At 45.9% G+C, this 22,229-nt stretch overlaps 2 protein-coding genes across 2 annotated transcripts in view; both read right to left on the reverse strand.

Annotated features, from left to right (window-relative positions):
• Window positions 1–285: 285 nt before the first annotated feature.
• bloc1s4 (biogenesis of lysosomal organelles complex 1 subunit 4) lies at window positions 286–7,384 on the reverse strand. Its single transcript, XM_021560324.3, has 5 exons — window positions 6,983–7,384; window positions 6,756–6,827; window positions 5,824–5,925; window positions 5,537–5,671; window positions 286–1,201 (listed from the first exon to the last, which is right to left on the reverse strand). The coding sequence occupies exons 1-5, from the start codon at window positions 7,274–7,276 to the stop codon at window positions 1,106–1,108; spliced, it is 699 nt and encodes a 232-aa protein (XP_021415999.1). The 5' UTR covers window positions 7,277–7,384; the 3' UTR covers window positions 286–1,105.
• A 179-nt stretch (window positions 7,385–7,563) lies between these two features.
• LOC110488209 (partitioning defective 6 homolog gamma) overlaps window positions 7,564–22,229 on the reverse strand; it is a 41,538-nt gene continuing 26,872 nt past the window's right edge. The window contains exon 3 of the mRNA XM_021560325.3: window positions 7,564–10,528. Within this exon, the coding sequence (XP_021416000.1) occupies window positions 9,501–10,528 (1,028 nt within the window). The 3' untranslated portion in view covers window positions 7,564–9,500. The remainder of the gene's footprint in view (window positions 10,529–22,229) is intronic.

Here is a 22,229-nt window from a genome sequence, read left to right on the forward strand (position 1 = left end):
TTCAGGCCATTGATAATAAAATGTATATCAATATTAAATTAGTTGTGTTCAATATTGTGCCAGTAAATGTGGACAATTGTGAGTTAATGGATATGACAATGTATACTTTTCAAAAACAATAATTTGAAGTTATTTTTCAAAGATTTTTGGAGCCAAGAAAGGTAAAGTGACAAAATGGTGATTTATGTTACATCTAGGTGTGTATAACTATTACCTCTTATATATTTTGATATCTGTAGTGACACTCAATAACATCTTTCCAGATGAGGGTTTACTGAAAGTCAATCAAGAAGAAAGAAACCACTTTATTTGTAATTATTTGGTATGATGATCATTAGTGACAAAAGTAAAAAATAATATACAATTATCACAAAAGAGTATGTTAAACAAATAAATGTTGCTTGGTGCAGTGTGGAGAATTACAAATAGCCAATTCCACTCCAGCATTAGGCCATACAAACAGGAAACAATAGCATTCTAAAAGATGTCTACAGACAGAATGTCACTAAAACTACCATATCATGTTAATGTTTAGCCAAGCTTGAACATCATATACTCCAAATCATACTGTTGGTGAGAGTACAAGTGTGATGATTAATATAATTTTTCTGACAGTAATTCAATTCAACATGTGACCACAAGATCAGAAAAGGGGAACACTTGGAGGAACTTGAAAAACTGTCTTAAAAAATAAGTCTTTAGATCAATAACATAATTTTCCTATTTCACGTGTCCAATAAGAGTCTGATTTCTTCAGCATCTTCACAGCCACTTGTGAGAGAGAAAGAGACAGAGCCAACACTATATTGCTAGTTGAAATTGTTGCACCTCAGATCCTCCAGTCCAGAGCACATTATAATTATTGTCCCGATAGTCAGGTCCAGAGCCATATCCATCGCAATCTATGGCTCTGGTCCAGTTCAGACAGCCATGAAGACTGAAGTCCCCTGGCCTAGAGAAGGAGTTAGGCTGACCATTGCATGTGTGATGTGTGGGAGCTGCAGGCCTGTTTCAAGTTACCTTCTAAATGGCACCCTTGTTGACAAGAGCCCTGTGGGACCTGGTCAATACTATAAAGGAATAGGGTGTAATTTTAGACAAACTTTCAGTGTCCTGGGTGTTGGGTGAAATAATCATCTGTTTTGAACACTGGGGGAAGCTCCTGATCATGCTGCTGATGCCTTCTGGGGCTGGCTGGTTTCTGCAGAGATAAATAATATGGTTCATAATTTATATCCACTGAGAGCAATGTATAGGCCAGGAGACCTACCATTTAATACAAAAAAAACATTACTAAAGCAATTAAATATAAAATAAATCATGAATAGCAGATGATAATAGGGAGATATGAATGAGTATCTGTGTGTTAGAGACCTCTGAACCAGAGCCTTCTGGGCATTACAAACTCACATTCACAAGCGCTGCAAGCATTATAATGTCAAAATACGTCCGTTGATCACCATAAATGGAGATTAGCTGAGCAACCAATTCCATGTACTAAAGTTACGGCCGGTATTTTTTTTTAATGACAAGCAATCGAAAAAAATGCCTCTTCGGCACCTTCAAATCAAATTTTATTTGTCACGTGCGACGATAACAACAGGTGTAGACCTTACTTACAGGCCCTAACCAATAATGCAATTTTTAAGTAAAAAAATAAGTATTAGGTGAACAATAGATAAGTAAAGAAATAAAAAATTTAAAAAGACAAAATAACAGTAGCTTGGCTATGTACAGTAGTGAGGCTATATACAGGCACCGGTTAGTCGGGCTAATAGAGGCAATACGTTCATATAGACATAGTTAAAGTGACTATGCATATATGAAAAACAGAGTAGCAACAGTGTAAAAGAGAAATTGGAGGGTGGTGGGACACAATGCAGATAGTCCGGGGTAGCCAATGTGCTCAGCAAAAAAAGAAAACCAGGACCCTGTCTTTCAAAGATAATCCGTAAAAATCCAAATATCTTCACAGATCTTCATTGAAAAGTGTTTAAACACTGTTTCCCAAGCTTGTTCAATGAACCATAAACAATTAATGAACATGCACCTGTGGAATGGACGTTAAGACACTGACAGCTTACAGACGGTAGGCAATTAAGGTCACAGTTATGAAAACTTAGCACACTAAAGCGGCCTTTCAGCTGACTCTGAAAAACACCAAAAGAAAGATGCCCAGGGTCCCTGCTCATCTGCGTGAACGTGCCTTAGGCATGCTGCAAAGAGGCACGAGGACTGCAGATGTGGCCAGGGCAATAAATTGCAATGTCTGTACTGTGAGACGCCTAAGACAGCTCTACAGGGAGACAAGACAGACAGCTGATCGTCCTCACAGTGGCAGACCACGTGTAACAACACCTGCACAGGATCGGTACATCCGAACATCACACTTGCGGGACAGGTACAGGATGGCAACAACAACTACCCGAGTTACACCAGGAACACACAATCAGTGCTCAGACTGTCCGCAATAGGCTGAGAGAGGCTGTACTGAGGGCTTGTAGGCCTGTTGTCAGGCCGGTCTTGCCCAGACATCACCGGCAACAACGACGCCTATGGGCACAAACCCACCGTAGGTGGACTAGACATGACTGTAAAAAAAGCTCTTCACTGACGCGTCGCGGTTTTGTCTCACCAGGGGTAATGGTCGGATTCGCGTTTATTGTTAAAGGAATGAGCGTTACACCGAGGCCTGTACTCTGGAGCAGGATCGATTTGGAGGTGGAGGGTCCGTCATGTTCTGGGGCGGTGTGTCACACCATCATCAGACTGAGCTTGTTGTCATTGCAGGCAATCTCAACGCTGGCTTGGGGGTAAAAGCTGTTGAGAAGCCTTTTGGTCCTAAACTTGGCGCTCCGGTACCACTTGCCATGTGGTAGCAGAGAGAACAGTCTATGACTGGGGTGGCTGGGGTCTTTGACAATATTTAGGGCCTTCCTCTGACACCACCTGGTGTAGAGGTCCTGGATGGCAGGCAGCTTAGCCCCAGTGATGTACTGGGCCGTACGCACTACCCTCTGTAGTGCCTTGTGGTCGGAGGCCGAACAGTTGCCGTACCAGGCACTGATGCAACCAATCAGGATGCTCTCGATGTTGCAGCTGTAGAACCTTTTGAGGATCTGAGGACCCTTGACAAATATTTTTTAGTGTCCTGAGGTGGAATAGGCCTTGTCGTGCCCTCATCACGACTGTCTTGGTGTGTTTGGACCATTCTAGTTTGTTGGTGATGTGGACACCAAGGAATTTGAAGCTCTCAACCTGCTCTACTACAGCCCCGTCGATGAGAATGGGGGCGTGCTCGGTCCTCCTTTTCCTTTAGTCCACAATCATCTCCTTTGTCTTAATTACGTTGAGGGATATTATTCTGGCACCACACGGCCAGGTCTCTGACCTCTTCCATATAGGTTGTCTCGTCGTTGTCGGTGATCAGGCCTACCACGGTTGTGTCATCTGTTGTGTCAATTGATTTAATGACAGTGACGGTGTTGGAGTCGTGCCTGGCCACGCAGTCGTGGGTGAACAGGGAGTACAGGAGGGGACTGAGCATGCACCCCTGAAGGGCTCCAGTGTTGACGATCAGCGTGGCTGATGTGTTGCTACCTACCCTCACCACCTGGGGGCGGCCCGTCAGGAAGTCCAGGATCCAGTTGCAGAGGGAGGTGTTTAGTCCCAGGATCCTTAGCTTAGTGATGAGCTTTAAGGGCACTATGGTGTTGAACGCTGAGCTGTAGTCAATGAATAGCATTCTCACGTAGGTGTTTCTACGGGGAAAGGGGAAAGGTGGGAAAGGGCAGTGTGGAGTGCAATAGAGATTGCATCATCTGTGGATCTGTTTGGGTGGTATGCAAATTGGAGTGGGTCTAGGGTTTCTGGGATAATGGTGTTAATGTGAGCCATTACCAGCCCTTCAAAGCACTTCATGACTACGGACGTGAAGGCAGATTACCTTAGTGTTTTTGGGAACAGGGACTATGATAGTCTGCTTGAAACATGTTGGTATTACAGACAATCAGGAACATGTTGAAAATGTCAGTGAAGACACCTGCCAGTTGGTCAGCACATGCACAGAGCATGATCTGTCTGGCCCCCCGGCCTTGTGAATGTTGACCTGTGTAAAGGATTTACTCACATCGGCTACGGAGAGCGTGATCACACAGTCGTCCGGAACAGCTAATGCTCTCATGCATGCCTCAGTGTTGCTTGCCTCGAAGTGAGCATAGAAGTGATTTAGCTCGTCTGGTAAGCTCGTGTCACTGGGCAGCTCGCGGCTGTGCTTTCCTTTGTAGTCTGGAATAGTTTGCAGGCCCTGCCACACAAGACGAGTGTTGGAGCCGGTGTAGTACGATTCAATCTTAGTCCTGTATTGGCGCTTTGCCTGTTTGATGGTTTGTCGGAGGGCATAACAGGATTTCTTATAAGCTTCCGGGTTAGAGTCCCGCACCCTGAAAGCGGCGGCTCTACCCTTTAGCTCAGTGCAAATGTTGCCTGTAATCCATGGTTTCTGGTTGGGGTATGTACGTACAGTCACTGTGGGGACGACGTCCTTGATGCACTTATTGATAAAGCCAGTGACTGATGTGGTGTACTCCTCAATGCCATTGGCAGAATCCCGGAACATAATCCAGTCTGTGCTAGCAAAACAGTCCTGCAGTTTAGCATCTGCTTCATCTGACCACTTTTTTATAGACCGAGTCACTGGTGCTTCCTGTTTTATTTTGTGTTTGTAAGCAGGAATCAGGAGGATATAATTGTGGTCAGATTTGCCAAATGGAGGGTGAGGGAGAGCTTTGTATGCGTCTCTGTGTGTCGAGTACATGGGATCTAGATTTGTTTCCCTTCTGGTTGTGCATTTAACATGCTGATAGAAATTAGGTAAAGCTGATTTATGTTTCCCTGCATTAAAGTCCCCGGCCACTAGGCGCACCACTGGGTGAGTGGTTTCCTGTTTGCTTATTTCCTTATATAGCTGACTGAGTGCAGTCTTAGTGCCAGCATCCGTCTGTGGTGGTAAATAAACAGCCACGACAAATATAGATGAAAACTCTCTTGGCAAATAGTGTGGTCTACAGCTTATCATGAGATACTCTTCTTCAGGCAAGCAAAATCTAGAGACTTTCTTAGATATCGTGCACCAGCTGGTGTTTACAAATATGCACAGACTTCCCCCCCTCGTCTTAGTGTGCTGTTCTATCTAGCTGGTGCAGCGTATATCCCACAAGCTGAATATCCAGGTCTCTAACGCACAGATACTGGTTCAGGGGCAAAGGAGGTTGGTAGCACCTTAATTTGGGAGGACGGGTTCGTGATAATGGCTGGAACGGAATAGTGGGATGGTATCAAATACATAGTTTCCATCTGTTTGATGCCATTCCATTCACTCAGTTTCAGACATTATTATGAGCCGCCCTCCCCTCAGCAGCCTCCTGTGTTCAGGGGAGATGGTGATTAAGTATAGGAATACAGATTTCACACTTCAAATAGAAAATGCCTTAATTGTTGACTGAGATGCAGATTGATTGGTTGATTAAATCCTCACATTTAGAAAGCCTGGGACATTCATGGTGCGGAACATCTTTCTGAAGGCGCCCGGCAGGGTTCCTTGTTCCCTCTCTGCCTGAGTAACCTGTTCCTCCATGACATTCACATTGGCACCTACAATTTTCACAAATGCCTAGACACAACACCAGGGAATAGGGTCAGATACAGTACTACCATATCAGTGTCCCAAACATAGTACATAGGGTGCCATTTGGCACAAAGATCATGTCATGTCAATGAAAACATCCTGGTCATTATCAATTACATGAATTAAATCACACTTACATCCAACTTGTCAATCTTTCTGTATATTTGTCTCATCTCTTCTGATTGTCTATGTATTTGAGGTAAGTTCTCGTTGACAATCTGTGATGTGTCGTTGCGGATCTATAACCAGAGGAAGAAAAGTTATTATTTCTCACCCACTTTCACAGACGAGGACATGAACAGCACATACAGGGTTAGGCAAAAATGACCAAATACAATTACAAAATACCATAAAGATCAATGTGTCAAAATAAACGACAAAATACTTGTAATTTGAAATGTATTTAATTCAAATGCATGTATTTTGTATTTTAAAATACAGAAATACATTTGCAAGTAGCTGGCCCCGAACAGCAACAACATTCCCAGTAATGGTTACAGAAACATTCAATCAATTTTAATTGGTCACATACACATGGTTAGATGTTATTGCGAGTGTAGCGAAATGCCTGTAACTTTTTACTTGCTATAACTGTGATATGTTATTTATCTCCCTTAGTTGAATGCACTGACTAAGTCACTCTGGATAAGAGTGTCTGCTAAATTCTAAAGGGAAATATGAAAATGAACATACCAAAATGAACTGCAAAGCACACTGGATATTCATTAGAATAATAATCAGCATGCTTTGCAACTGTACATTTTTATATCTACAATTATATTTCGTTAATTTAGCAGATGCTCTTATCACACCATAGTGCCGTCAGACACCAATGCAGGGTGAGAAGGAGCCACACAATTGTGAACCGCTATAAAAAAAAATGGATACCTAGAAAAGTATTATTGTATTTTGAAAATACAAATTACAGCTCTCGAAAGTATCTTCTTAAAAAAATCAATTTGCATGTAGTTCAGCCCAGTGTAATACAAATGACAAAATGCACAGAATTAATTGAAATGCGTACTTCAAATACATTTAACAGAAATACTGCACATCTCTTAACACGTACCATGTCAAGCATTCCTACAAATTCATCCACCCTAGTCAGCATTTCCTCCAGACTTTTCTCCAAACACAGGATCTGGGGTATGGAAAGGACATGGTTATAACCACAGTCAAGTGACGTTTAACTTGGTTCACGCGTATCCAGTTATAGCTAGCATGTTGCTATATTGCACCTCAGCATAGATAGGATGCTGTATTTCACCGCGATCGGAAAGGTTGATCAATTCTAACCTCATCTCCAGCAGTAGCTCTGATGTAAGAGGAGTAACTGTGAGCAGTGTGTCTCAGGATCTCATCCTCCTGGTTGTGGTCTGGGTCGGGCTCCGCGGAGTTGAAGCTCGCACTTTGCGAGACTGCTGCGCCGAAGCTGGGGCTCTGCGACACGGTGCCACTGCTTAGGGCCTCGCTCAACATGGATAAACTGCTCGCACTCTGCGACACGAAGCCACTGTCCCGACTCACCTCGGCACTGGACTCCTCCAGCGGGGAGAGAAAACCTACCCTATTTTCCATCCTAGGCTCCATCTCTGCCCAGTTTCCTGATGTCGCTTTCTGCTACAGTGTTATGATAGTCAGATGATTAAAACACGTAGTTGAAACTGTGGATGGCGGCTCACAAGGGTCAAGTAGAACTACGCGAAAAGGCGCAATTTTAAAATCAGGGCCGTTCTCCCTCAAATTGAACGCTGAACTCAGTCTGATAACTCAAAATCTCCATTAGAAACATTTAATCACACAGGAAACATTAATTTTCTTTCTATATCAGTCAACTGCAACAATGTTCTACAATATGAATAACAGGAAAGCAAGTACAGTTAAAACCTTTATTTCCAAAAATTCTCTCCCAAAAAATGTAAAAACAGTAAGAAAATAATATGAACACAATATTCACAATACATTTCAAATTAATTGCATAAAGGGTTTGAATTTCAATTGTGGGAATTAGTTGAAGTTATACTTAGTTTACTACATTGAAAGAGCAACTAGGCCTACTAAATAATGATTGAGCAATTACAGATCAAGCCCTAATATCCATTCAACTATTGTTTACATTTGAGTGCTCAGTACATATCTGGGCTAAAAATGAATTTTAAAAAAAGGCACCAAGTGTTTTACAAACCTTTTCTCCAATGTATGTGTGGAGAATGTATTGAAATATCTGTACATCATCATAACATAGAATAAAAACAGTCCAGTTTACATGATATGCAGATATAGTCCCAATCATAATTATCCTCGTACCATTATACCTAATGGAATCACTTGTTCATAGGTCATTGTTTTCCCTTGTAAAAAACTATTATAAAATCCTTATGTACATTAAAAAGACAGTAAAAAAACAATAGACATTATTCCAGAAAAAATCTAGACGTTTCTGTAATAAATATAAAACCTGTAATATTTCTTAGGTGTGAATATGTGGGCCCACACTGAGTCGATGGTACTACCAGGAGGGGGCAGTGACCAATACATTATAGCACTACTCAACAGGGTTAAACTGACTGTCCACAGTGAAGAAATGCAGGGAATAACCTCAATATGGTCAGAACACCACATTGTCAAAGTAACCGGAGCAGCCTTTGGTGAGAGGAAAAGGAAAGAGCAACAAAAATGACATGTTTGTGAACCAAAATAGGGTTATAATCCTATGTTAAACCTGGGAGTACTAACATGGCAATTTAAAGAGTTTAAACAACAAGACTGTTTAACAACAAAAAAATGTGCAAACCTTGACAGCTTAAAAGCTTTGAACTACAATGTGAATAATGGTGAGAAAAATCCCATACAAATATCAAACCACAGATGGATGGTTTAGTGTCCCACATAATCCATATACTTCAAAGTTTACCATATCATGGATGGATGGATAGATTGTGCTTGTAAACGAAAGTACCACAGGATCCTAATATGGATCTCAATGTGTGTGCCCAATAGTGTAGGAAAGTGAATGAGTGAGGTTAAGCAGACGCAAATTCAGGTGTTATCATCTTCACACTCCAGCAGTCCTGCCTGGTGTAACAGGGTTCACATCCCCCTCCCTGTTGTAACAGGGTTCACATCCCCCTGCCTGCTGTAACTAACAGGGCTCACAGCTGAGCCGAGGTGTTTTGAGTAAACAGTAAAGATAAGAGTATTTTTTCCCAAAGAGCACGTTGACTTCCTGGAGTCCATTTTAGGAGCTTCACAAACAGAACTGGTGGAGAAGAGGAAACAGGATATAGACTAGGCCCATATTCAGTGTAGGAAGTATTCATTGACAGCGGTTTAAAACGTACCAGGTATAAATGACTGCTGGTAATGGAAGTAAGAGTTTTAGTACATGTGATGATCCAACACTTCTCATTAAAGCTTAGAATAATTTATTGGAATAGATACAGATGATTGATGAGAATCTCCAGTTAAAATACAGAGAGAATCAGTACAGACAGGCAGCATTTTACAGACATATAATTGTTCTTAAAAACAAAAGCTCAGGGTTGGTCCCAAAATGATGGCGGTTCAGATTAAAAGTGGTCACTAAAGAATAGCAGGTGAATCCCATCAAGACATTTACAAGACATAGAAAACTTTCAAACAAACAATACATAATAAACTCTCCTTGTTTCCTGGATTATTTGTCTTAGAAAAACGAACAAAATTAGTAGAAGGTTTGAGGAACAACGTTCATTCTCATGGTGGACTGGATAGGGGATGCTCCAGCTCACATCCAAGTGTGTGTGTCTGCGTTATAAAAGTGAAGGTGTGTGTATTATAGGGTGATGACGGTGCCGTCCTCTTCCACCCCTCCCCGGGGCAGGGCCAGGCTGTGTCGAGGGTCCGTCCTCATGGTGCTGAGGATTTTGTGCAGGCTGCCGTTGCTCTCCCGGAGGGCTGGGTTGCTGCTGTGGTGCTGGGAATGGTGGTGCTGGAGGGTGTGGGGCTGGTACTGGGGGTGCTGGAGGTTCAGGTCCCTGTGCAGCATGTGGGAGAGGCCATTGAGGCTGGGCTGGGAGTGGAAGGAGGCGGTGGAAACCACAGAGAGAGGTCGGGTAGGGGGGCTGGGGTGTTCCACGGGTGCCGGGGGAGGGGCTTGGGTGTGGGAGCGTGATGTTGATGCCACAGACACCACTGATGTGTTGGAGCGCCGCGACGGCCGCTTCAGGCTGCTCTCGATGACGATGTCTGACTCCTCGTCGCTCTCCAGCTCGTCGGCGTAGCCGTGGGCACCGGTCGCCATGGCTGTGGTGGACAGGCTGGGGTAGCCAGTGGAACCGCTGCTGTCTGATGACTGACCGGAGCTGCCGGAGATCCGGCTGGCTCGCACCACGTTGTTCCGCTGGTTCACCGGCTTCACTGTGACAATCAGGTTGTGGCTGTTGGCAATCATCATGTCAGTCACCTGGTCCAGTGTCTTCCCAGTAACCTCGATGCCGTTGACCTCCAGGACCTCGTCATTAACAGCTAGCAGGCCTGTGCTCTCAGCCAGGCCTCCAGGCACCATGCGGGAGATGAAGATCCCAGGAACCTTCTCCAGGCCATGGGGCGTCACCCGTACGCTGGTCCCGTCCCGGATGTAGAACCCCAGGGGTTTGTCAGAGCCGTGACGGTAGAGACGAACGCGGCGGTGGGACTCCGGCAAGATGTCCACATCGATGATGGAGGAGACTGGCCGGAAGTCCTGCGGCATTCCGATGCGGATGTGAGGTCGCTTCCTGTTGACGTCGTTCCTCAGCGCCACCACAGCCTTCTTCTTCCGGGTCAGAGAGTGGGTCCCGTAGCTGCTGTAGTCGACCTCCTCTGAAACACATAACATGAGAAATAGAACTGGTTAGAACCTTTTCTGAAACACAGAACAGAACTGCTAAAAACTGAAACACAGAACAGGAGAAACAGAACTGCTTAGAATCTCCTCTAAAAACACAGAACATATAGAACCCATTAAGACCTCCCCTGGAAGACAGGAGAAAACTGCTCAGAACCTTGTCTGAAACACTGAACAGAACTGCTTAGCTCTCAGGAACACTACATTTAACTGGAAGCATATGAGCCTCAAATGGTGAGCAGATGTTGCCTTTGAAAGAACACATCATACATAAGATTTTATTTGCAGCAAGACATTTATGCAGCTCTCATTACCATACACATAAACAGGCCTTAGTTCAAACTCCTCTAACTCTACCCCTGGGTAAAACAAGTTTACCAGTCCCACTCTAAAGAAACACCCACACAAGGAGTTGAGTACAATGGGAAGTTTCTCATTAAAACCCCTCCGTTTGTTTACGGTGAAATCCTTTCCTTCCACTCCAGAACAAAGATTTAACTGGGCTGAACTTGTAGCTGAACCTGTTGCACTCTGCGCAATTGAGAAAGCCTGATTGGTGCTGGTCTGGTGTGGCTCTGCAGTCAGTGGGGTGGAACACAGAGCCATAGGAGGAACAATTGTAAACAAACCAAACACCAGGATGTGATTACAGCTGGAATACCAAATCATTCTGATCTTCAGTTGTCCACAACACAGTCTGCAAGCAAGTGTGATAATGCAAAATGATTTTTTAAATAAACATGTATTTAAACCAACCCAATATGTCAAGGCTGTATACCGGGGTATTTGGTTTTTCAATACCGTCGAAACTATTTGAAGTTTTTCAATAAATGTGAATATTTATAGATGCTTTTTAAGTTAATACCTGCAGTCAACTTGTGCAATACATTCAGAGATCATTTCACCCGTCACATTGTCTTACATTAGGAAGCTTACAGTAGTTCAAGAACAGTTGCGCCAGTCACGTGTTTGTTTGTAAATAGCACAACGGGAGAAAGTGTGCGCTGTTGTGCAGCGCACGAGGTGATGAATTTACACTTGTAAGCAATTCACTACTTAAGGTTTGGTATGAGACATCTTATAAATGACCTTCTGACATGTTGGCGCAGTCAAAGAGCTCTGGATGAGTTCTGTACAGCTATCATATTTTCCTTGTACTTCCTACTAGCATTTTTTCCCCCTTCCTCCGTTCTCCCCTCTGCTCCTTCCTTCAGAAAAGCATGCATCACAACTTTGTGCAAATGAACGATCTCTCATTCACTTTAGCTTTTAAAATGTCCACACCCACCGAAAATTACATTTGGTTAGCTATAAGCTACGCTTCAATAACTTAACTTAACAAGCTGGATTTCCATTTAGTTTTCGCTCGTTAGCATATAGCTAATAATGTGATTTCGCTATTACTTGTACTACATTTTGTTAGCATTCTGGTAATATAGGGCCAATGTTTTTTGCTGTTGCGTTTTAGCACCCCTTGTGGGCTAAACGGTAATACCAGAAATCCCAGTATGGCAGAAAAACTGTATGACAATCTGGATACCGCCCAAGCCGAAATAGGTCACCACTTTTCTCAGACCATGCATTCACAAAGACAGGAAGAGACAAACAGAGAGATGGATACAGTATGATAGTGAGAGGACTGCTCAGGCATAATAAACTCATCCTGCGACCTTCCTCTCAGGACATGTCTGTTGTGTGTTGAGCCACAGCCAGGGATGAAGTATGTCTGTACAGTGTGAAGCACCGTGCTACAGGAACTAGAGGTCCTACTAGGGGGGATGGGACGACACACACACTTGCCACTTCCATGGCACAATGGGTCACGAGTCATAGTTCCTACTGGGGTGGACACCTGCCTGGGAACTCGGTGTATGGGTGTATGTGAGCGTGTGCGTGTAACAATATAGCATATGGATGTGGGATAACCATATAGTCACATGGTATGGATGTGTTCGATCTGCTGGAAAAGTGTGCCACTTCCTTTGCTAAAGATTTTTTTGGGGCCAATGCTCTCTGTGCTAATAGTTTCAGTAGGAATGTGTAGCAGCACCGCAGTGGGAGTGTTTTATGCACTACTGTACTGAACCATAACTCCCATGCAGACTGTTGACTAATGACTTTCCCCACTAAAGAAGGAATCTAATGACAGGACACAACACACCGTTTTAATAAGGCTGTTCTGAAAGCAAACTGCTGCACTCCGTGCTACAGATACAGATGGCCACAGCTATCGAAGGTACGGAACCACAGAAGCCAGTCTGGCCAGCTCTAATGTTGATTTTCACATAGAACCCACACTGCCAGCCCCAGCCCTGCACAACCAGTCAGAGAGAGGCTGAAAAATACCTGTAGACACCTGTTCCTGTTTCACTGCTGCTTTCAACGGTTGTATTTATGAATGCTTCCCAAAGCTTCTGAATATCAAAGTATGGTGCAGAAGTTATTCTTAGTTGTGGATCGAGGTAGCAGGGAGCTTGATCATTTAGATTGAAGCCAGACAGGATTTTATTATGGGGAGGAATGTATGCCACAAGTGCAAGTCTGCTGATGGGAAACACATTGAGGCTGCACTGAGCCATCTCATTACCATGGTGGACTGGTCTACCAACATGTCCCTTCCGTCCCAAAATTATTGGCACACCTCGCCCCTGGGCAGGCCTGTGTCCCAGGCATACCTCATGCGACACGCTCTGATGGAACTACATTCCCCCGGTAAGGAAACCCCTTGACCCAGACCGCCCCAGGATCCAATATTCCTAAAAAGAGAGACCTATTCCTAATAACAAGAGAAGTTGGCAGCAGATCTATTGGGATCCGAGTCCTGGCACTAGAACCAGGATTTATCGGAGGACGGTATTCTGTCAGCTTGCCTCCTGGCTGGCTGGCCCCACAACCAGCCGGCTGGAGTTTCCATCCCAGGACTGCATGCCGTGGTAGAGGCCAGTTTGGACCAGACAACACCTGACCAGACCAGGGACTGCCTGTTGTGCCAAGAGTGGATCAAAACAGAATTCCTTCCCCTTGACTAGGCCCAGTACTGTCTGACTGGCATGGAGAGAGACAGGCAGAGGATGCTGGGCTTGTGGTCTCAGTCTGTGTTTCATCTGCCCAACGTGCCCAGTCACGCAGGCTGCCGTAACAACTCCTGACAAGAATAATCCCGCTGCACTGAGGCATGATGGGAAAGCAAACGTAAACTCATTGATCAAAGGCTCGCCAGTCGTTACCAGACATCAGAACTAACTGACTCCCAATGTCCTTTTCGAACTAACAGAACGTTGAGGGTCAAGAAAGAGTTTATGAACATTCTAAGAAACACACGAGAGAGAGCGAGAGCAGAAAAGGGTGGCGTCTCACCAAGTTCCAGGACGGAGGAACAGACTGCTGACTAGAATGGAAAGACAATTCATTCAAACCCAAATACTTGGGAGGGTAAGATGGAAGGAGAATTAGCCCAGTAATGTGAGAGCTGCAGCACTGTTGGATGAAATCGAATGATCAGAGCAGGATGATGTGGCTTCTAGAGCGTCGGGGGTCAAAGGAATTTAGAAAAAGTCTGAATGCTTCTAGAGTCAAACTTCAGCTCGATGTTGACTGATGCGCCACAAAACATGTAATAATGGTACTAATGCTGAGTGAAGAGAACACAGCTGAATAGTTGGGCATGGAACTGAAAACAATGACATGAACCCAATAAACTTGAACATCTTCCTCATGAGAACTAGTCTGAAAACAAACTGGGAGGCATCTGAATTGGCATCCCCATAGGCTCTGGTCAAAAGTAGTGAACTATGTAGGGAATAGGGTGCCATTTCAGATGGAGTCACAGTGAATGAAGTGCTACGGTACAAAAAAAATAACAGCCTCAACGAAGCCGTGGGATGCTGGCCAGTCACCTGACGTGGCTCTCCCATCCCAGTACAGGTCAGGGGTTAGGGGTGAAAAGTAAAGTGCCTACATTCCTCTGTGTGTAAGAGGGCCGAGAAGGCCTTCCACCCACGGTCCGGTCAGACTGCAGGCTGGCTCGGTGGAGTTTCACCAGACAGGAATGTGGCGCCTGATGGATATGGAGATATCTCTGGACAGGTTTAACTTAACTCAGTGTCTGTAGCTACTCTAGCTACTTTAGCCTTGGCTGTCTGTCAGCTAGTCCTAATCCTCCATCCTCTCTATAGGGTGGGCTGAATCCCAAATGGCACCCTATTCCCTACATTTCTCTCCTCTTGTTAACTGGACCTGTGAAAAAGAGCCTCCTTTCAAGTCCTACTGGGTTTTTACTAAGTCCAATAAAAGCAGGAATCTAAAGAGTTTTATGATCAGTCATTAGGCCTCACCATGTGCTTTGATCTCAAACATCTTGTAGTAAGTTTAGTACTGAATGTATGTTTTCACCAGCAAGGTGAATGTAGCCAACTGGGCAGCACAGAGCACAATGAAAAACACAAAGTAGAAAACAGTCTCCATTTGAGCCACTATTTTTAAGCCCTTTTTTTCAGTTCAAATCTAGGAACAGTGCTTATTGTGTGATGCAGTGTTGTTGACATGTGATAATAAAGACTGGTACAGACTAGTACAGATGACACAAAGACTAGTTTATAAATGGGAACATTCTACACCTCTGACAAACCAATCATTAGCCTGGCTTTACAGAGCATTAATACACACCAAACACTAGCTTTACAGAGCATTAATAAACACCAAACACTAGCTTTACAGAACATTAATAAACAATAGCTTTTAATAAACATCAAACACTGTAGTCCTCTAGGATGTCCTCTGTTCACCAGGTATACTGCAGTCCTCTAGGATGTCCTCTGTTCACCAGGTATACTGCAGTCCTCTAGGATGTCCTCTGTTCACCAGGTATACTGCAGTCCTCTAGGATGTCCTCTGCTCACCAGGTATACTGTAGTCCTCTAGGATGTCCTCTGTTCCCCAGGTATACTGTAGTCCTCTAGGATGTCCTCTGTTCACCAGGTATGCTGTAGTCCTCTAGGATGTCCTCTGTTCCCCAGGTATGCTGTAGTCCTCTAGGATGTCCTCTGTTCCCCAGGTATACTGTAGTCCTCTAGGATGTCCTCTGTTCACCAGGTATACTGCAGTCCTCTAGGATGTCCTCTGTTCCCCAGGTATACTGTAGTCCTCTAGGATGTCCTCTGTTCCCCAGGTATACTGTAGTCCTCTGTTCCCCAGGTGTACTGTAGTCCTCTAGGATCTCCTCTGTTCCCCAGGTATACTGTAGTCCTCTAGGATCTCCTCTGCTCACCAGGTATACTGTAGTCCTCTATGATCTCCTCTGTTCCCCAGGTATACTGTAGTCCTCTAGGATCTCCTCTGTTCCCCATGTATACTGTAGTCCTCTAGGATGTCCTCTGTTCACCAGGTATACTGTAGTCTTCTAGGATGTCCTCTGCTCACCAGGTATACTGTAGTCCTCTAGGTTGTCCTCTGCTCACCAGGTATACTGTAGTCCTCTAGGATGTCCTCTGTTTACCAGGTATACTGTAGTCCTCTAGGATGTCCTCTGCTCACCAGGTATGCTGTAGTCCTCTAGGATGTCCTCTGTTCCCCAGGTATACTGTAGTCCTCTAGGATGTCCTCTGATCACCAGGTATGCTGTAGTCCTCTAGGATCTCCTCTGTTCCCCAGGTATACTGTAGTCCTCTAGGATCTCCTCTGTTCCCCAGGTATACTGTAGTCCTCTAGGATCTCCTCTGTTTCCCAGGTGTACTGTAGTCCTCTAGGATCTCCTCTGTTCCCCAGGTATACTGTAGTCCTCTATGATCTCCTCTGCTCACCAGGTATACTGTAGTCCTCCATGATCTCCTCTGCTCACCAGGTATACTGTAGTCCTCTAGGATCTCCTCTGCTCACCAGGTATACTGCAGTCCTCTAGGATGTCCTCTGTTCCCCAGGTATACTGTAGTCCTCTAGGATGTCCTCTGTTCCCCAGGTATACTGTAGTCCTCTGTTCCCCAGGTGTACTGTAGTCCTCTAGGATCTCCTCTGTTCCCCAGGTATACTGTAGTCCTCTAGGATCTCCTCTGCTCACCAGGTATACTGTAGTCCTCTAGGATCTCCTCTGCTCACCAGGTATACTGTAGTCCTCTAGGATCTCCTCTGCTCACCAGGTATACTGTAGTCCTCTAGGATCTCCTCTGCTCACCAGGTATACTGTAGTCCTCTAGGATCTCCTCTGTTCCCCAGGTATACTGTAGTCCTCTAGGATCTCCTCAGCTCACCAGGTATACTGTAGTCCTCTAGGATCTCCTCTGTTCCCCAGGTATACTGTAGTCCTCTAGGATCTCCTCTGTTCCCCATGTATACTGTAGTCCTCTAGGATGTCCTCTGCTCACCAGGTATACTGTAGTCCTCTTGGTTGTCCTCTGCTCACCAGGTATACTGTAGTCCTCTAGGATGTCCTCTGCTCACCAGGTATGCTGTAGTCCTCTAGGATGTCCTCTGTTCCCCAGGTATACTGTAGTCCTCTAGGATGTCCTCTGCTCACCAGGTATGCTGTAGTCCTCTAGGATCTCCTCTGTTCCCCAGGTATACTGTAGTCCTCTAGGATCTCCTCTGTTTACCAGGTATGCTGTAGTCCTCTAGGATGTCCTCTGTTCCCCAGGTATACTGTAGTCCTCTAGGATGTCCTCTGCTCACCAGGTATACTGTAGTCCTCTAGGATGTCCTCTGCTCACCAGGTATACTGTAGTCCTCTAGGATGTCCTCTGTTCCCCAGGTATACTGTAGTCCTCTAGGATGTCCTCTGTTCCCCAGGTATACTGTAGTCCTCTAGGATCTCCTCTGTTTACCAGGTATGCTGTAGTCCTCTAGGATGTCCTCTGTTTACCAGGTATACTGTAGTCCTCTAGGATGTCCTCTGCTCACCAGGTATGCTGTAGTCCTCTAGGATGTCCTCTGTTCCCCAGGTATACTGTAGTCCTCTAGGATGTCCTCTGCTCACCAGGTATGCTGTAGTCCTCTAGGATCTCCTCTGTTCCCCATGTATACTGTAGTCCTCTAGGATGTCCTCTGTTCACCAGGTATACTGTAGTCTTCTAGGATGTCCTCTGCTCACCAGGTATACTGTAGTCCTCTAGGTTGTCCTCTGCTCATCAGGTATACTGTAGTCCTCTAGGATGTCCTCTGTTTACCAGGTATGCTGTAGTCCTCTAGGATGTCCTCTGTTCCCCAGGTATACTGTAGTCCTCTAGGATGTCCTCTGTTCCCCAGGTATACTGTAGTCCTCTAGGATCTCCTCTGTTTACCAGGTATGCTGTAGTCCTCTAGGATGTCCTCTGTTCCCCAGGTATACTGTAGTCCTCTAGGATGTCCTCTGTTCCCCAGGTATACTGTAGTCCTCTAGGATCTCCTCTGTTTACCAGGTATGCTGTAGTCCTCTAGGATGTCCTCTGTTCCCCAGGTATACTGTAGTCCTCTAGGATGTCCTCTGCTCACCAGGTATACTGTAGTCCTCTAGGATGTCCTCTGCTCACCAGGTATACTGTAGTCCTCTAGGATGTCCTCTGTTCCCCAGGTATACTGTAGTCCTCTAGGATGTCCTCTGTTCCCCAGGTATACTGTAGTCCTCTAGGATCTCCTCTGTTTACCAGGTATGCTGTAGTCCTCTAGGATGTCCTCTGTTCCCCAGGTATACTGTAGTCTTCTAGGATGTCCTCTGTTCCCCAGGTATACTGTAGTCCTCTAGGATGTCCTCTGCTCACCAGGTATGCTGTAGTCCTCTAGGATCTCCTCTGTTCCCCAGGTATACTGTAGTCCTCTAGGATCTCCTCTGTTCCCCATGTATACTGTAGTCCTCTAGGATGTCCTCTGTTCACCAGGTATACTGTAGTCTTCTAGGATGTCCTCTGCTCACCAGGTATACTGTAGTCCTCTAGGTTGTCCTCTGCTCACCAGGTATACTGTAGTCCTCTAGGATGTCCTCTGTTTACCAGGTATGCTGTAGTCCTCTAGGATGTCCTCTGTTCCCCAGGTATACTGTAGTCCTCTAGGATGTCCTCTGTTCCCCAGGTATACTGTAGTCCTCTAGGATCTCCTCTGTTTACCAGGTATGCTGTAGTCCTCTAGGATGTCCTCTGTTCCCCAGGTATACTGTAGTCCTCTAGGATGTCCTCTGTTCCCCAGGTATACTGTAGTCCTCTAGGATGTCCTCTGCTCACCAGGTATACTGTAGTCCTCTAGGATGTCCTCTGCTCACCAGGTATACTGTAGTCCTCTAGGATGTCCTCTGTTCCCCAGGTATACTGTAGTCCTCTAGGATGTCCTCTGTTCCCCAGGTATACTGTAGTCCTCTAGGATCTCCTCTGTTTACCAGGTATGCTGTAGTCCTCTAGGATCTCCTCTGTTCCCCAGGTATACTGTAGTCCTCTAGGATGTCCTCTGCTCACCAGGTATACTGTAGTCCTCTAGGATGTCCTCTGCTCACCAGGTATACTGTAGTCCTCTAGGATGTCCTCTGCTCACCAGGTATACTGTAGTCCTCTAGGATCTCCTCTGTTCCCCAGGTATACTGTAGTCCTCTAGGATCTCCTCTGTTCCCCAGGTATACTGTAGTCCTCTAGGATGTCCTCTGCTCACCAGGTATACTGTAGTCCTCTAGGATGTCCTCTGCTCACCAGGTGTACTGTAGTCCTCTAGGATGTCCTCTGCTCACCAGGTATGCTGTAGTCCTCTAGGATGTCCTCTGCTCACCAGGTATGCTGTAGTCCTCTAGGATGTCCTCTGTTCCCCAGGTATACTGCAGTCCTCTAGGATGTCCTCTGCTCACCAGGTATGCTGTAGTCCTCTAGGATGTCCTCTGCTCACCAGGTATGCTGTAGTCCTCTAGGATGTCCTCTGTTCCCCAGGTATGCTGTAGTCCTCTAGGATGTCCTCTGTTCCCCAGGTATACTGTAGTCCTCTAGGATGTCCTCTGTTCCCCAGGTATACTGCAGTCCTCTAGGATGTCCTCTGTTTACCAGGTATGCTGTAGTCCTCTAGGATGTCCTCTGTTCCCCAGGTATACTGTAGTCCTCTAGGATGTCCTCTGCTCACCAGATATACTGTAGTCCTCTAGGATGTCCTCTGCTCACCAGGTATACTGTAGTCCTCTAGGATGTCCTCTGTTCCCCAGGTATACTGTAGTCCTCTAGGATGTCCTCTGTTCCCCAGGTATACTGTAGTCCTCTAGGATCTCCTCTGTTTACCAGGTATGCTGTAGTCCTCTAGGATGTCCTCTGTTTACCAGGTATACTGTAGTCCTCTAGGATGTCCTCTGCTCACCAGGTATGCTGTAGTCCTCTAGGATGTCCTCTGTTCCCCAGGTATACTGTAGTCCTCTAGGATGTCCTCTGCTCACCAGGTATGCTGTAGTCCTCTAGGATCTCCTCTGTTCCCCATGTATACTGTAGTCCTCTAGGATGTCCTCTGTTCACCAGGTATACTGTAGTCTTCTAGGATGTCCTCTGCTCACCAGGTATACTGTAGTCCTCTAGGTTGTCCTCTGCTCACCAGGTATACTGTAGTCCTCTAGGATGTCCTCTGTTTACCAGGTATGCTGTAGTCCTCTAGGATGTCCTCTGTTCCCCAGGTATACTGTAGTCCTCTAGGATGTCCTCTGTTCCCCAGGTATACTGTAGTCCTCTAGGATGTCCTCTGTTTACCAGGTATGCTGTAGTCCTCTAGGACGTCCTCTGTTCCCCAGGTATACTGTAGTCCTCTAGGATGTCCTCTGTTCCCCAGGTATACTGTAGTCCTCTAGGATCTCCTCTGTTTACCAGGTATGCTGTAGTCCTCTAGGATGTCCTCTGTTCCCCAGTTATACTGTAGTCCTCTAGGATGTCCTCTGCTCACCAGGTATACTGTAGTCCTCTAGGATGTCCTCTGCTCACCAGGTATACTGTAGTCCTCTAGGATGTCCTCTGCTCACCAGGTATACTGTAGTCCTCTAGGATGTCCTCTGTTCCCCAGGTATACTGTAGTCCTCTAGGATCTCCTCTGTTTACCAGGTATGCTGTAGTCCTCTAGGATGTCCTCTGTTCCCCAGGTATACTGTAGTCCTCTAGGATGTCCTCTGCTCACCAGGTATACTGTAGTCCTCTAGGATCTCCTCTGTTCCCCAGGTATACTGTAGTCCTCTAGGATCTCCTCTGTTCCCCAGGTATACTGTAGTCCTCTAGGATGTCCTCTGCTCACCAGGTATGCTGTAGTCCTCTAGGATGTCCTCTGTTCACCAGGTATACTGTAGTCCTCTAGGATGTCCTCTGCTCACCAGGTATGCTGTAGTCCTCTAGGATCTCCTCTGTTCCCCAGGTATACTGTAGTCCTCTAGGATCTCCTCTGTTCCCCAGGTATGCTGTAGTCCTCTAGGATGTCCTCTGCTCACCAGGTATACTGTAGTCCTCTAGGATGTCCTCTGCTCACCAGGTATACTGTAGTCCTCTAGGATGTCCTCTGCTCACCAGGTATGCTGTAGTCCTCTAGGATGTCCTCTGCTCACCAGGTATGCTGTAGTCCTCTAGGATGTCCTCTGTTCCCCAGGTATACTGCAGTCCTCTAGGATGTCCTCTGCTCACCAGGTATGCTGTAGTCCTCTAGGATGTCCTCTGCTCACCAGGTATGCTTTAGTCCTCTAGGATGTCCTCTGTTCCCCAGGTATGCTGTAGTCCTCTAGGATGTCCTCTGCTCACCAGGTATACTGTAGTCCTCTAGGATGTCCTCTGTTCCCCAGGTATACTGTAGTCCTCTAGGATGTCCTCTGCTCACCAGGTATACTGTAGTCCTCTAGGATGTCCTCTGCTCACCAGGTATACTGTAGTCCTCTAGGATGTCCTCTGCTCACCAGGTATACTGTAGTCCTCTAGGATGTCCTCTGTTCCCCAGGTATACTGTAGTCCTCTAGGATGTCCTCTGTTCCCCAGGTATACTGTAGTCCTCTAGGATCTCCTCTGTTTACCAGGTATGCTGTAGTCCTCTAGGATGTCCTCTGTTCCCCAGGTATACTGTAGTCCTCTAGGATGTCCTCTGCTCACCAGGTATACTGTAGTCCTCTAGGATGTCCTCTGCTCACCAGGTATACTGTAGTCCTCTAGGATCTCCTCTGTTCCCCAGGTATACTGTAGTCCTCTAGGATCTCCTCTGTTCCCCAGGTATACTGTAGTCCTCTAGGATGTCCTCTGCTCACCAGGTATACTGTAGTCCTCTAGGATGTCCTCTGCTCACCAGGTGTACTGTAGTCCTCTAGGATGTCCTCTGCTCACCAGGTATGCTGTAGTCCTCTAGGATGTCCTCTGCTCACCAGGTATGCTGTAGTCCTCTAGGATGTCCTCTGTTCCCCAGGTATACTGCAGTCCTCTAGGATGTCCTCTGCTCACCAGGTATGCTGTAGTCCTCTAGGATGTCCTCTGCTCACCAGGTATGCTGTAGTCCTCTAGGATGTCCTCTGTTCCCCAGGTATGCTGTAGTCCTCTAGGATGTCCTCTGTTCCCCAGGTATACTGTAGTCCTCTAGGATGTCCTCTGTTCCCCAGGTATACTGCAGTCCTCTAGGATGTCCTCTGCTCACCAGGTATGCTGTAGTCCTCTAGGATGTCCTCTGCTCACCAGGTATGCTGTAGTCCTCTAGGATGTCCTCTGCTCACCAGGTATGCTGTAGTCCTCTAGGATGTCCTCTGCTCAC

Source organism: Oncorhynchus mykiss, chromosome 30 (genome assembly GCF_057628025.1).
Source record: "Oncorhynchus mykiss isolate SJ-2025 chromosome 30, ASM5762802v1, whole genome shotgun sequence".
Lineage (NCBI taxonomy): Eukaryota > Metazoa > Chordata > Actinopteri > Salmoniformes > Salmonidae > Oncorhynchus > Oncorhynchus mykiss.